General features: G+C 31.9%; 1 protein-coding gene across 1 annotated transcript in view; it reads right to left on the reverse strand.

Annotated features, from left to right (window-relative positions):
- Cul3 (cullin 3) overlaps positions 1-15,354 on the reverse strand; it is an 80,177-nt gene that overhangs the window by 5,268 nt on the left and 59,555 nt on the right. The window contains exons 7-14 of the mRNA XM_047544126.1: positions 14,481-14,626; positions 13,616-13,792; positions 12,044-12,214; positions 11,335-11,442; positions 8,948-9,072; positions 8,298-8,394; positions 6,671-6,805; positions 1,251-1,437 (exon numbers count right to left, since the gene is read on the reverse strand). Of these exons, the coding sequence (XP_047400082.1) occupies positions 1,251-1,437; positions 6,671-6,805; positions 8,298-8,394; positions 8,948-9,072; positions 11,335-11,442; positions 12,044-12,214; positions 13,616-13,792; positions 14,481-14,626 (1,146 nt within the window). The remainder of the gene's footprint in view (positions 1-1,250; positions 1,438-6,670; positions 6,806-8,297; positions 8,395-8,947; positions 9,073-11,334; positions 11,443-12,043; positions 12,215-13,615; positions 13,793-14,480; positions 14,627-15,354) is intronic.

A 15,354-nucleotide genomic window follows, 5' to 3' on the forward strand; every position in this document is an offset into this window, starting at 1 on the left:
CTAAAATACCACACAGACACACATGCAAGTATGCACACTTAACACCCAAAACTAAAAAATCCATAACTTGAAGATTATTTCTTGATAATACTTATGCTGGACATGATAACCTGGGATTACAAAGGCAATTTTTTTATTTAGGGTAAAATAAGATGAAGTCAGGTGATTCAGGTATATCCCCACATGTTCCTCTCCAAATCCAGACTATGAACAAGCCCTGAAACATAAAACCTATTTCTGCTCAAAATATAGTCATGTCTTGAATTGAAGGAAAAAAGAATAGGTAGTTTTGTTTTTATCATGCAGTATGTCATGAAGATATGGCCAATCTTGGCTAATGAAATTTACAAAGATACAGTTAGCTACTATGGCACAAAGGAATCAAAACTTTAACCAAAACATCATTCTGCTTTACAAACTATACATAACAAATCAAAAAGGTCACAATGTACTTTAGTAATCAATTGTATATTTAACACAAATAATTTTATGATATTATCTTTCATTAATGTATGATACATTTTAAAAAATTATAGTCATTTAAAAATGATCTTTATAATTTCATTTTAAAAGTTTTATCCATTGTAATAGATGAATGAGCAGTAGGAAGCTTATCTAAATGCTAGTTTTGAAATCAGACAGCAAACTGTTATACTTTCAAATATCAACAAAAATGGAGAGTCTTTTTTCCACTTAAATACATAGGAAAAAACACATCTTACACAAGTTAAATGTATAATACAGGATTTTCACTATCAACTTGAAAGGCTGTGTTAAAAACTGTTCAGTGTCATGAAACATGGCATGATTTTAAATTAGATAATATTGGTTTTAAGATTCTGAAACTTAAGCTATATCTAAATCATAAGTTATATGTAACGATCAAATTTTATAAACTTTCTGGCAAGTCTGTTAAGTTACTTTAACAACAGACTTCTACTATTAGTTAACCAATTAAAAACAACTTTAAGTACTAATCTGTTCATAAAATCATGTTTCATTTGTTGAAAAACATAGGAAGAAGTACTTTTCCACAATTACTTTTTAAAAGGTTTATTATTGTATTTGGATTCAACCATATATTGATATGAACATATTATCAATAAAATCTGCTCTTTTTCTTACGCCAAGTGTCATAGAGCACCATGAGCAGTACTTTTGTTACCAAAAAAAAGACATTATTCTTTTTCTTAAGGAAGAAATTCAACAGATGAGAATTTTTCTAGAGGAAAAATATAATTATCAGATACCTGTTTGAATCTTGACTCTGTGTAGTTTGGATGTGAACTGATCATTAACTGTAAATATGTGACCATTTTCTATTTCCTTTGACTTGGGTTCTTTTGTAAGAACCCGCTGTGTTGGTTTACCACAGGCGAGGGACTGTAGGGCTCTTACCAGCTCTCTTTCAGGGATATCTGTCTCTTGTTGAATTTCCTGAAATTTCACCAGATTGACAAAATTAGAATTTTTCAAAGATTAAAGAAGATTAGTTAATTAGCAGAGAAACTGACCAAGCAGTGGTTAGAGAGGTAATTCCATCAAAGAAATAATTTATAACAAAGAATTCCCTGAATATTATGGTTCATCATTAAAATCTCACTTGAACAAACTAAAGGATAAGTGAAGAGTGAAGTTATAAAATATTAAGAATGTATGTACATTTTTGCTTCAGGAGATAGGATTACTTTTAAAATATCATCCTGCAGAGATTGTCAGGAACCTGATTTAGTGTTTAGACACACAAAAAACATGTTCACCACATATACTTGCTAATTAGAAATCCATATACTGTTTGGCTTAGCCATGTCTTTCACAGAAAAAAAAGTAATCTTGAGTTCAGGCTAACAAAATCAAAATCAAAACTTATAATCCAAGTTGACCATATTTACTGCCTGTGTGATCAAATGAAAAGCTTAAAAACTGGAAATTAACATTAAACATGAATATTAGTAAGAAATGTGTTTTGAAGTTCAGATGATAACTTCTGCTACTTATTATGGAATGAACAAAACAAAAATGGGGAAAAAACAAAAAGCAGTTGAGGGAAAAAAGGTTAAATAATTTTTAATTCATTAGTCTCATATGTCTATCACAGAGCAAGGAAATTGTACACTTTGTATTAATTATCACACATTACCAAGCTGACAATCTAATGTCCACAAATTTACAAAATTTTATATTCCTTCCTGATATTTATAAATTTCACTCCTTTTTCTCTTCTTAGTTTATTAGTTAGGACCTGCAGAACAAGGTGCAATAGTAGTATGAAAGAATTCTTACTTTGTTCCTAACTTCAAAAGGACAGTACCTGGAATTTTATTATTACTTATTGTTGTACTTCAATTCTCTTAAGTACAACCTTATGATATTAGGGACAATTCATTCTATTCTTAGGTAGAAATAAGGAATGGGGACAGACTTTCATCAAAAGCTTTTTGTAAAACCGTAGAGATCATCATCAATTGGTTTTCTTCTTAAAACGTTTAGCAATTCAGCAAAATACTTAGTTTTACCATCATTATATCTTTTCTTAAAATGTTATGTAGTTGTAGATGGACACTATCCTTTTTTATTTTTATGTGGTGCTGAGGATCAAAATAGTGCCTCACAAGTGCCAGGCAAGTGCTCTATCACAGAGCTACAACCCCAGCCCCCATCATTATATCTTAATAACTACTTTTTAGCAAATTTCTTTTGCAGATCTCTTCTTGTAGTCCAAGAATAAATCTTGTTTGGACACAGTGCATTATTCTTTCAATACACTGAATATCAGTTGCTAATACTTAAAATTTATGCATTTATGTTAAATAACCTATTACTTTTTCTTCCCAGTATTTTCCTTGTTCAGTTTTGGTAACAACGTTACCAAATGTTACTATTGGTAACAAATGTTACCAATGCCAGCTTCAGCTATTTCCCAAGAGTTTATTTTGCTTTCTGAATTCAAAGTTCTCTGTGTTGTTCCAATCCATATCCCTCCTTTTGTCTGGTTAGTCAGTAAACTTGTAAGGGATTTCTATGATAGTGAAATTGTCTATTTCTCCTTATACTTTCAACCATTTTCCTTTATATACTGTGAAATTATATCACTAATGATTGTCACCAATTCTTAAATGAAAAATTTGTTTTCCTGTTTCAATTCTGATAGACATTAATGTTCATAATATCTTATAATTGAAATTCATTCTTAGTAATAAATATTTTAAAAGTATATGAGCATTAAGAAAAATATGTATTAAATTATTATCCATACTTCCCCCAAATCAAATGAGTTATTAAAATCCAAGGTATAGATTGCCATTTTATATATACATATATATTTCTAATTTTTAGCTATTCTAAACCATTAATTTTTATTCATGCAAAACAAAAGAAAGGAAAAGCCCTGAGCATCCTACCATGAATTAAATGTGACACTGCAAACTGACATCACCTGTTGTACCTAGCTTCCAGACAGCTCATGATCTTGGTATGTTTTAACACTGTGTGGTCCTCTTACTGTTCCACCAGTGATTTGGGAGACCCAAAAAATGAGGAAGGGACAGTATGCAACTTTCATGGCTCAGTCATAAAGACACTGTATGGGCTTCTGGATTGCTCATTCTGGGGAAAGTTTGGACACAGTGTCCAACAGGATTTGACAACAGTCAAGTAGAAAGGCCCATGTGGAGAAAAACATATGCTGTTCACCAAAACAAACTTGCCAGCCACCTGATCTACCTTGGAAGTATATTCTCCAGCCCTAATCAAACTTATCAATGATGAAGTCTCAGATGACATCTGAATGCAACCTTATGGAAGACTTCAAGCTCCTGCTGAATCTAACCAAGGTCTTCCTGAATCCCTAACCCACAGAAACTATGAGGTTACAAAGTGTTAAGTAGTTGTTTTAAAATCACTCAGTTTTGAGATTTGGTATGTAGTATCATATAATTAACACAGCATCTTACTAAACTCAAGAATATTCAAAGATAAAGATGAGTTCCCTTTGAAATTATTAAATACTTTCAACTACCCCTTATAAGCAGCAACTGAAGAGAAACACATGGCATAAGTAAAAATAAATTCCATGTGTCTTCCCACTATGTACCAGATTTGAGGTCTACAAAGAAAGCTTGAGAGCCATAAGCATGGCACTGCATGGATACACTAAGTTCAGGTTTTAGATTTGTGACTTAGCTAAAAATGGGAACATTAGATAATTTTATCTTCTACTTCATAATTGTTCATTAGCACTAATGATCTTGAGCCAACTGAGGAAGGGGAAAAGTAAGCTTGAATCACTAAAATTTATAGAAACACTAATAATGGCTTCAGAAAATAAATTTATATTATTGCTTATTCCTTATTTTTACCAGTTCTTTGAAAACCAGAACTTTGAAAATCAACGCAAGTTATTTATCAAGGAGTATATTTAAAAAAAAAAAAAAAAAAAAAAAAAAAGGAGTATATTTTGCTCAAAGTATGTATTATCCATGAGAGTTGTAGATTAAAGTATCTATACAAAACATGTTAGAGATAATCTAGGGCTGGGGATATAACTCAGTTGGTACAGTGCTTGCCTATCATGCACAAGGCCTGGGGTTCAATTCACAGCACCACCACCACAAAAAAAAAAAAAAAAAAAAAAAAAAAGACAATCTAATCCCACCTGTTTGAAAAGCCTTACAATGTTTGAGTAACGAACACTGTAATCAATAATCAATATTCTTAGGACTCCCAATCACACATACTTGTGTATGAAAATTAAGGTTGGATCCTATGCAATACATAACAGGTAGCTGTTAAATATAAAAGAAAAAGAAAAAAAAAAAAACCCTTTTGACCTAGTCACTTAAAACACATACATTTAAAAATTTTTAAGTTGATCACACAAAAATGGTCACCCATTATGTTTACCACATAAAAGGGAGTCATGGAGATGAGTACTAAAATAGACCTAGAATTTAATACTGCTCTTAATTTCAAACTCACACTTTGTTCTTCATATGTTCACCTGTACGTGAAAACTGGCTTTCAATTAAGTACAAATATAGCACCAATTTTCAAGCCCTACAAAATATTCATTCACTATCTTAGGTTTAAACTTTATTAAGAATCACATGATCTTCATTTCAACTCCAAGAGACACTTTAAAGGCATAGGAAAAAACTAAATGAGTTTAATGCAATCCAATAATGTTTTAATGCAGAGAAAAAAAGGGAAAACGAAAAAGGAAATGAAAAGTTAGCACATTATAATAATAATTCTAAAGGGAAAAATGATGGGTATGAAAAAGAAATCTGATCATGCTATCAGGATAGTATAAAACTGGCCTAAGGACAGGCATAGAGAGTGAAAAAACAGATTACGCAGTGCAGAAATATGTTGACCCACATATGGCCAATCAGTGCTTTTGTAAAGATGCCAAGGTAATTCAATAAGAAAAAAGATGTGTTTTTAACAAATGATGCTGGTATGAGCAATTGTCTGTGTGAGGAAAGTAAATCTTAATCCTTACCTTATATTAAATTTAAAAAATAACTTGAAATGATCATAGATCTAAATGTAAAAACCAAAGTTAAAAACTGCATACAAGAAAACATGGAAGAAAATCTTTGCAATTTCAGGGTAGGCAATAATTTCTTAGGACATCAAAAGCACCAACTATAAAAGGAAAAACTGATACTAAAAAATTGTAAATATTAAAAAATTCTCTTCAAAAGTTGCCATTAAAAAATGAAAAGGCAAGTGACCTAATGAAGAAATATTCATAACACATTTACCAGCACTTGTATCTAGGATAAAGAACTTTTACACCTTATTAGGAAAACAGCACAATGAAGATATGAACAGATACTTTGCAAACTATGTATGTAAGTGGCTTATAAACCATAAAAAATACTCAACAACATTGGTCATCAAAGAAAAGAAAGTCAAATCCAGGAGACAATTACACAATTGAAAAGGCTACAACTATGAAGACTGCAGAGGGAGGATGTGAAACAACTGGTTCTCTCACTGCTGGTGGGAATGTAAAAAGTACAGTCTGGCAGTTTCATTAAAAGCTAGGCATATAGTTCTATTCATGTCAGCCCAAATATGGTAACAACCCAAAGCCCATCAACACACAGAAATCAAGAAAATGTACCACATCCACATAATAAAATATCACTCAGCAGTAAAAAGGAATGAACTACTGATATAATGGGCTGAATCTCAAAAACTACTGTGCTATATAAGGAAGAAGCTGGACACAAACAACACATATTATGAGATTCCATTTATATGAGAGTCTAGAAAAGGCAAAACTCACCCACAGTAATACAAAACAGGTAATTGGTTGCCTGAGGCTAGGGGTGATAAGATGGAGTGACTACAAAAAGGGTACCAAAACATTGGAATAACACCAATGACTGAGGTGGTAGTTACATAGGTGCACGTTTAAAACTCAAAATGTGAAATTATATGGAATTTTTATATAAAAATTGTACTTCAATAGTGCTGATTTTAAAAATAGCAGCAGCAGCAATAAAATGATCCAATAAAGCACAATGTTCTTATAGTTCCATGGCCCAATTTTATGCAGTTTTCTGTTAAGATATTCAAAGAGATTCTCTTAAGGTTTCTCAAATAAGGAAGACTCAAATAATAAGTGGGAGAAACAATACAACATAACAACTCATACCTCAAAGGTGTACTTTTCTCTATTATTAAAGAGCATTAATATGGTCATCTGGAAAGTGGAAACTTGCAATATATGCTTCCGTGTATTTGAGCCCGTTACTTGTGCACCTCCAACACCAACTTCAGATCCATCTTCCTGTTTGATTTTTTAAAAATATAAACAAAGATAATTATCTCCTGGTAAATATAACAACACATTTTTAGAAATAAGTCCAGTAATAATCTCCACCCCCTCAACAAAACTTATTCTCATATAAAAGGAACTGTATTTATTTACACACACACACAGTTTTTACTTAGAACTGTCTCCCACAACCCAACCACTGTGAATATTTTAAGGCAGCTAGCTGACCATGTAACTAACCAATAGGTTCCTAAATTTAAAGCTAAAAGTATTTTAACACTGCCTAATGGGATGATGATAATACCACCCTTATAAGCAACACTGCAGACACACTACCATCCCAAGTCGCAGGGTTAAATTTCTTTTCATCTGATATGATTATCATAGTAAGGAATTAAAACAAAAACAAAAAACCAGCAGAGGGGAAAACTTACATTCACAAAGTCTAAATCTCTACTATGTGTTCAACAATTAGCATGTACACTCTGCTTTAAAAGTCTATCAATCTCTTTAGTAAACCTTAATAGCACTACTTAGATAAAATATCACTCAGCAATAAAAAGGAATGAATTACTGATACTGACACTATTCAAAAATATTATTATATGAAAGAAGATGCTCTATGAAAACAAGTAATAATCAAACGCTGTTCTTTAGTATTCTTGACCTATCCTCTCCCACTTAAATTTATAATAGTGGTAAATACTATCAAAGGGCTGTTTCCCATTTTAATTCAATATAAAAATCACGATACTTACACATACTTTCAACAATACTTAAAAAAAATATTTTGGTGTGATAGTGACTCACAATACATATAAAACTAAAAGGTTCAAGTTAAAATCTGAAATAAAACATATTTGCTATCCAGATAACAACTTAAATATTTTTCTTTAATGTTTTTCTAAGTCTTTTATTAATTTTGTTTTAAGGCAAGTGACCCTGATTTGATTAATATCAACTAATTAAAATAAATTATTACTCTTAAAACTCATGATTTTAGATATAAAAAGTCAATTACTTTTTAAGAGGAAGATAAATCATTGGTGCATTATTAATTTTTTAGTGACTTTGCTAATGTGTGTTTCACAAATCTCAAGTGCCAATTTTACTGGTCTTGATTTATTAGCAATAACGATTATAAAAAACAAATTTTTAAAAGGGGCTTAGCTCTGTATGCCGTCAAATCAACTTAAATTTTCCCATTTTATTATCTCAAATATGTTTATATTATCTCAAGGTTAATCTTATAAATGAAACTGAATAATTATCCTATTATCATGTTACTCTTTGAAGAAGGCTACTGGTATAATCTCTGTATTTTCAAATGAAGTCAGCAAATGAAGAAACAAGATAAATCAAAGCCAAAAATTTATTAAACTTTTTAATATTTAAGGCAGGTGTAACAATAAAAGAAACTGTTTACTCAGGTCAATATAAATCACAAATCAGTTCTACCAACTAATTTTAAGTTACTTAGAATGTTCAAACTGTAAACATTTACCTTTTTAACTGGACCATAAAAGGTGGCATTGAGATCTGCAGAACCCATATGATGCTGGAGTGTGAGCTGTCGACCACTGTGTTTGGCTAAGTAGAACCTTCAGCAAATCAACAAAGGTTTTAGAGAATCATACAATTTGCATATTTGAAATTACAAACTACAGGGTAACAATCCATACATACATGTAAGGAACACCTTAAAAGTTAAAGGACATCTTAGGAATTATGTTTTCTCTCAATTTTTTACAGAACAGGAAATGAAAGGGGGGAAGATGAGGTCTAAGCAATTTAGTTAGAAATTAAATGATCAAGACAGCACACTAATAATTCTATTGTATACTTTGCTGCAGCCTGCTGCTGAACCCCTGCTATTTATAAGTAACCCAATAATCAATATTATCCTAGTGACAGAAACCAACAGTACAAAATATACGGTACAAATGCTGAAGAAAGGAAATAATATTTCTCTGAAAAGAGTTTTATGCAACTCATTCTTAAATATTAAAAGTATAAAGGATAAATTCTTCTTTTGAACATGAGGTTAAAATGGAGTATATTCAACCTCAATTGGGAACATCATTAATGCCAAAATTTATTTTAATTTTAGACAATTATTTGTACTTAGAAATACAAAGTCTGATTTAGGTTTACCTCCTAAATATCTCAAAAGCATGTCTTGGTGCTGGTGGGATGTTACACTTTGGTGTGGCTGACTGAGTGGGCCAATATCCAGTCGTGAGCACCCGGACTGTGAGATCAACACCACCTAAAGATACCTGTATAAAACAGAAAGCGTCTCCTAACATTATCTGTTCCATTTAGACCCTGTGTTAGATTAATCGAAGTAGTTGTATAAAAGTAGCTATCTTCATATCTAATACTTGATAAACAAAACTGCTGTTTTTAAAGGTTAGGTCTGCCTAGTGTTTTACAAAGCTTAATGACCATGGCAAATAATTACAATTACTGCTTAAAATGTTAATTCTTAGCATGTAAACGAAGTCTTACCCATATCATTGAGAATTGTAGTTTTGGTCTTTAAAATTTTTTAAAAAGAGGGCTGGGGATATAGCTCAGTTGGTAGAGTGCTTGCCTCACAAGCATAAGGCCCTGGGTTCAAATCCCCAGCACCGCCAAAAAAAAAAAAAATTTCTAAAAAGATAGAATGTCAGGAGGTCATATCAGTATCATTTTAGAGAAAAATTCTGATATCTTTAATCTACATTTTTAAATATTTTTACCATCTTAGAGTACAAATGACATACTCCTAATTTCCTACCTACATTTCAACTACATTAATCAAAACTTTCATGTTTTAACATGTACTTACATTCTAACCACCTATGCTTAAGACACTGTAGATCTAATGCTATAGAGCAGGTGCCCTGTTAAGTATATATACAATGGTTAACAACTTTTACAAAATATATACATAATTGTCACCATTATTTTATTTTCAAATGAAATTTTTAAGAACATAACATTAAGAATATCAACAGGTACTTTTAAGGACAAACTTGACTTTAGTACTGATACAAACTATTGTTATAAACCATTATTCCATTTTTAATCTTACCTAGATGACTTAATGATGCAGATTTTTAAAGAGGTGGATGGATTTATAAATATGAAGACACATTACATGCTCAGATTTTTTCACAAGTTTTTCTACATTAAAGAAATTCAAACTAGAAATCCTTGATGATGCACAGACGATAACACCATAGAAGAGACTGAGGCTACACTAGTCCCTGTATATTTAAGAGAGATTTAAGTACAAATCCCTAAACAACCTAAATTAGTCCATCTGGAATAATCTATCATTCAGTTCCTGCTGACTCAAAATTTCTATTTATCATAGACTTGCATCTGTCTTATTGGCCTTTCTCCACTACAATTAAGATATTTAAGCCAATCATGATAGTGCACACCTGAAATCCTGGCGGCTTGAGAGGTTGAGGCAGGAGGATTGCAAGTTCAAAGTCAACCTCAGCAATTTAGCAAGGCCCTAAGGACTTAATGAGACCCTGTTTCAAAAATGGGGGGGGGGAGGCTGGGGATGTGGGGGATGTGGTTCAGTTGTGTAAGTGCCCCTGGGTTCAATCCTTGGCACCAAAAAAAAAAAGGTATTTTTATGATATAAATGATTTAACTACTTAGAATGGAGTTAGAATGTTTTCACATATATAAGCATCCATTCTACAGAATTAAATATTTTCATGAATTTTTTTGTGATGGGACTGTGAAAACAGAGGAAGTGAAGATTTCTTATTTAATTATCAAAGGAAAAGCCTCCACATTGTTAATGGTTGTGAGGTGTCAACTACAGAGTGGCATAGAGTCATTTAAAAAAATTTTAAAACCTCAAGTAACTTAAGAGCCAGCTTAATATCTTCGAGGAGTCACAATATAAAACACATACCACGGGCTGGGGTTGTAGCTCAGTGGTAAAGCTCTTGCCTAGCACATGTGAGGCACTGGGTTTGATACTCAGCACCACGTAAATTAAAGAAAGGTATCGTATCCATCTACAACTAAAAATAATATTAAAAAAAAACACATGACACACTAAATTCTGCATTTTTATAATTTGCTTACTACCTTACCTAACTTTTCCTTGGAATAGGAGACAGTCTTTGAGAATGAGAATACTGAAGTAAAGGAAGTCAGGTAACTATCCAAAAATAACAAAACTCTAGGATGAAGTGAAGAATATTTAAATTCTAGTAAACTTGCCTAAGCTCTGTATTTTTCTATACTCTATAATGGTTATAAAAAAAAGAATAATTCTGTTATTTTCAATGCATTCCTTCAAGTGGGGAAAATAACTTTTAGAAAAATTAAAAACATATTTTCATGGAAATAACAGAGAAAGAGGTTAAATGGAGAAAATTATTTTTTACATATCCAGAGACAATACACAGTGGCTATTTTTTAAAAAATGACACCAGATCAGTAATCTGCTAGGTGGATGAAAGTCCTCATTACGGAAGACTTAACAAAAATATATGAAAGTAGAAATCCAAGAAGAACCTTACCCCAGTGGCCTGTAGATGTTGCCTGAATTCGTCCATTGTTGTGTTTGAGATGCTCATATCCCTAAACATTCCTTCCAGTTTTGAAGTGAACTGACATCCACATTCAGTCTGTGGAGGAAAGACACAAGTATATACAAATAAATGTTGGACTTTCCTATGAGAAAATGTAGGAACATATTATTCTGTTACTGCCATTGCAGATAATCTTTGTAAATCTTTCTACAAGTTGATACAGGCCTACGGTTAACAAATGTTGGGGCTTTAAGAATAACCCCAAACATTTTGTTTTAAAATGCAAATTTCCAGACTCTTTCAGAGATGTCCATGTACTCCATGGAAAGTGGGGCCCAAAACTCCGCATTTTTAAAAAAGGTCCTCAGGTGATTCATTTACAGATACTTTAAGAATTTCTCTTTATGAAAAAGAATTACATGATGATATTTCTTTATTATTATTTCCTTTTATTAATCTTCTCATAGGCCTCTGTGAATGTATCCTGCCACATCAATACAAATTCCAGAGAACTTTTAATGTCCTACCACTTGAACAAATATAAGGATAGACTGCCATGATCAAGAACAATCTACCTTTAACAATTTCTTAAGCACACATTTAAAATCAAATAATTAACTTCCAATCACATATTACTGGTGCTCAATTATGATAAACATGAATTAGGTATACTCCATTCAACTAACTTACACCTTACCTTTAATTTAGATATCATATTTTTTTCAGAGTCATCAGAAACACTTTTATTTGTGAGAAGTCTCCGTGCCAGATGTTGTTTATAATAACGTTCAAAAACATCTTTTTCTTGCATAAACCTAAAAAGGACCATTGCCTTATCCAATATTGTTTCTACTTCTTGTTCTGTTAGCTGCAAAATCAATCAAAGGGCAATTACTATAAAATTTGAGTTACACAAAAATAGCACCATAGCTCACCTACAGTTTTAAAACACCATTGTTTGAAAACAAACATAAATATCTAGGTGACAGAAGGGATGTGATTTGAGAAAGTGCCTCCTACTTCATATAGCAGCACTATCTTTATACTATGGAGCTTTACTGAGGAGTTAAGAGTAGAATTCCATCTGTGATAGGACTACCACTGAAATGGAGATGTGAGGGAACCACAGGGTTGGATTAAGGGATGACTGAAACAGCAGAAATAAAACTTTAGCCACAAACAGTATTTCAGAAACCTTTTACATAATACTTAGACAGAAACTTACACTCCCCAAAGACAGACCTTTTCACTTAAGCACATTCAAAACCTAATTTTGCACACAAGGGTAAAAATCTGTTATAATCCAGACAGTAAACACTCCTCATCTCTAGAAGGCAAGATGATACTATGGCAGGCTGTTTGTATTAAGCTTATATATTTTTAAATGAAAGGATATAAGACTTTTGTGCATTCTCAGTAACTTCATTTTCTTATTATAGCTACTGCCTGTATTACCAAGGAGCTATTTGTTGCTTTTCCCTTTCAGCTCAAAAATTTCAAAATGAAGTTTAAAATGACCAGATCATTTCATATATGACCAAAACACACTTGCTGGGTGCAGTGGTAATCCCAGCAGCTCAGGAGGCTCAGGCAGGAAGATCCCAAGTTCAAAACCAACCCTAGCAACTTAGTAAGGTCCTAAAGCAACTTAGAGAGACCCAGTCCCTAAATAAAATATTTAAAAAAGGGTTGGAGATGTGGCTCAGTGGTTAAGCACCCCTGAGTTCAATCTCAGGTCCCAAAAAATCCTAAAAGTCAAGACCCCAAACATGCTCAATTTTATTTTCTATGCTCTCAAGAGAGTTCCCAAGGTCCCAGATATATTATAAATGTACACTGAGTTTCAGTGTACATTTTCAAACTTACTTTCACAGAACTATTCTAGCTATACCTTTATATTCCCAGAAACCAACTACTGTCTGATAATAAGATTTAGAACCAGATTAAAGCAAACAACACTGCACTACTGGAGAGTATGGCAGTTCTTTGTCATACTTAATTCTCAGAGTCAAAAAGACAGCTGTTTTAACACCTATAGTTGTACAGATGTTTGGTTTTAATGCCAAGTATAGAGTATGTGAAATGTCAGAAAAACTTTTGATCATATCAAATATTTTAAACAATACTTTTTAGTAGATCATAACACATTTAAGCATAGCAGAGTTTAGCTTAATTTTTCATCTATAAAATTTAATAACTTTCTACTTCATTTTCTAACTTTACATCAACAAATACATTCTAATATATTTGCAAATGCATCACTACTTACCCCTTTGACTCCCTTTTTCAGCTTATCATCAATAAATAATGAGAGGTATTCAGGAGACCTGGAGTTGAGGTTGAGAAAATACTCAAAATCACCAGCAATAGTCTGTTTAAAGAGCCGGTCATTATTGAATGATTCCTGAAGGAAGCGATCAAATCTACTCTTCAGGTCCAATAAGCCCTTACAAATAAAAACAAATTTAGGGTACAGTATAAAAACCTTCTAAAAATATACATATAGCCATGTATGTTTATCTTAACTTTGTTGGTAATAAATGTAAATATTCACAGTTAAAACTTATAGGATCTCTATAATTTTCAAGTCTGTATGTAAGCCCATATTCAAAATGTCAGTGATGAGAAAGTATGCTATCTTCCACATATGTATACTACACTGAAGATGAACCAATGACCCTCCTCACTGCTCTGACCAACCAGGTTAGCCAAAGAAACTTAAGCTTAAAATGCACAAAGAAGAGGTCATTATATTAAAACATGAACAACCTGGAGCATAATTTACTCACAGTTCTGTTTGCAAGCAAAACATTTTTAAACAAAAAAGGATTTAACTAAAATGTTTTTTTTTTTTTTTTTCCCTAACACACTAAGGAATACATAAAAGAGAATTCACATTCATTATTGAGACTATTTAAACAAGGTCTTGATCAGGTTAACAACTAAAGAGTTGTAGTTGAGTCTGGCCCCCTGATATAAATATGCACACTTTGCAAAACTCTAAAGTTCAGGATAATTACACCTTTTTTAGTTTACCACTGGAAGTATACAATACACAGATTAGTAAAAGTGATTTTTTTTAGCACTTGTCAAATGACTTTATCAACATTTGAAGAGAATCTTCCGTAACTCACTTGAATATAGTCAACTGGATTCTTTCCTTCTCCTTCCTCAGAAACAAGGGCTTTACCTTGCTCCCGCAAATAAGAACTCATACATTCACACATAGTCTTCAAACCATTTGGCACACGACTAAATAACTTATACATGCAAGCAAGGTCTGAAATTAGAAAGAAAACGCAAATTGGCTACATTGACAATTAAGGGAAAAATGTGAATCTATGTTTAAGAGAAGTTTATTTTTCCATTACCACCATTTGCTGATCACAAGACTATTAAATAGCAAAACGAAAAAATGAAAAAAAAAAAAAAAAAGCCTAGCTACTATTATGATTTATGAAATAGTTTTTAAATGAGATGCTTTGAAAGCATCATTAAAATATCTCAGGAAATTTTAATTTACATGGAATAGAAGATGCCCTAACAGTGTAGTAAAAAAAAAAATGTCATTAAAAATGAAAACTTTTGACTCTATACATAATTTATCCTGTGTAACTCTAACAAAGAGCCTATAAACATGCACCAAAAAAGCAATTCTAATTATGGTGTAGCTGGTAGACATCATAACGAAAAACTCTGAAAACCAATTAAAGTTTTATCACTCAACTGATAAGCAATACAATAAATAAAGTGAAGTGTAATAGAATTTACTTCATTACATGTCTAGGTAAAGTTTATTTAGAATTTATGACATATACCTATTCTTCAATATTCTCCTCACAGCAATTTTTAACATCTCCCAGTGGTATCCAAAGCAAACATCTATATTTTAAAAATTAGTCTATGTCACTACACTGTTTTTTTTAAACAATGAAAACCCTGATCTCCATCATTTTTTACAAACCTATAATGTATATTTGAAATACTGTTCTTCCATTAAGTATTTCT

The sequence above is a fragment of the Sciurus carolinensis genome, chromosome 3 (assembly GCF_902686445.1).
Source record: "Sciurus carolinensis chromosome 3, mSciCar1.2, whole genome shotgun sequence".
NCBI classification, from domain to species: domain Eukaryota; kingdom Metazoa; phylum Chordata; class Mammalia; order Rodentia; family Sciuridae; genus Sciurus; species Sciurus carolinensis.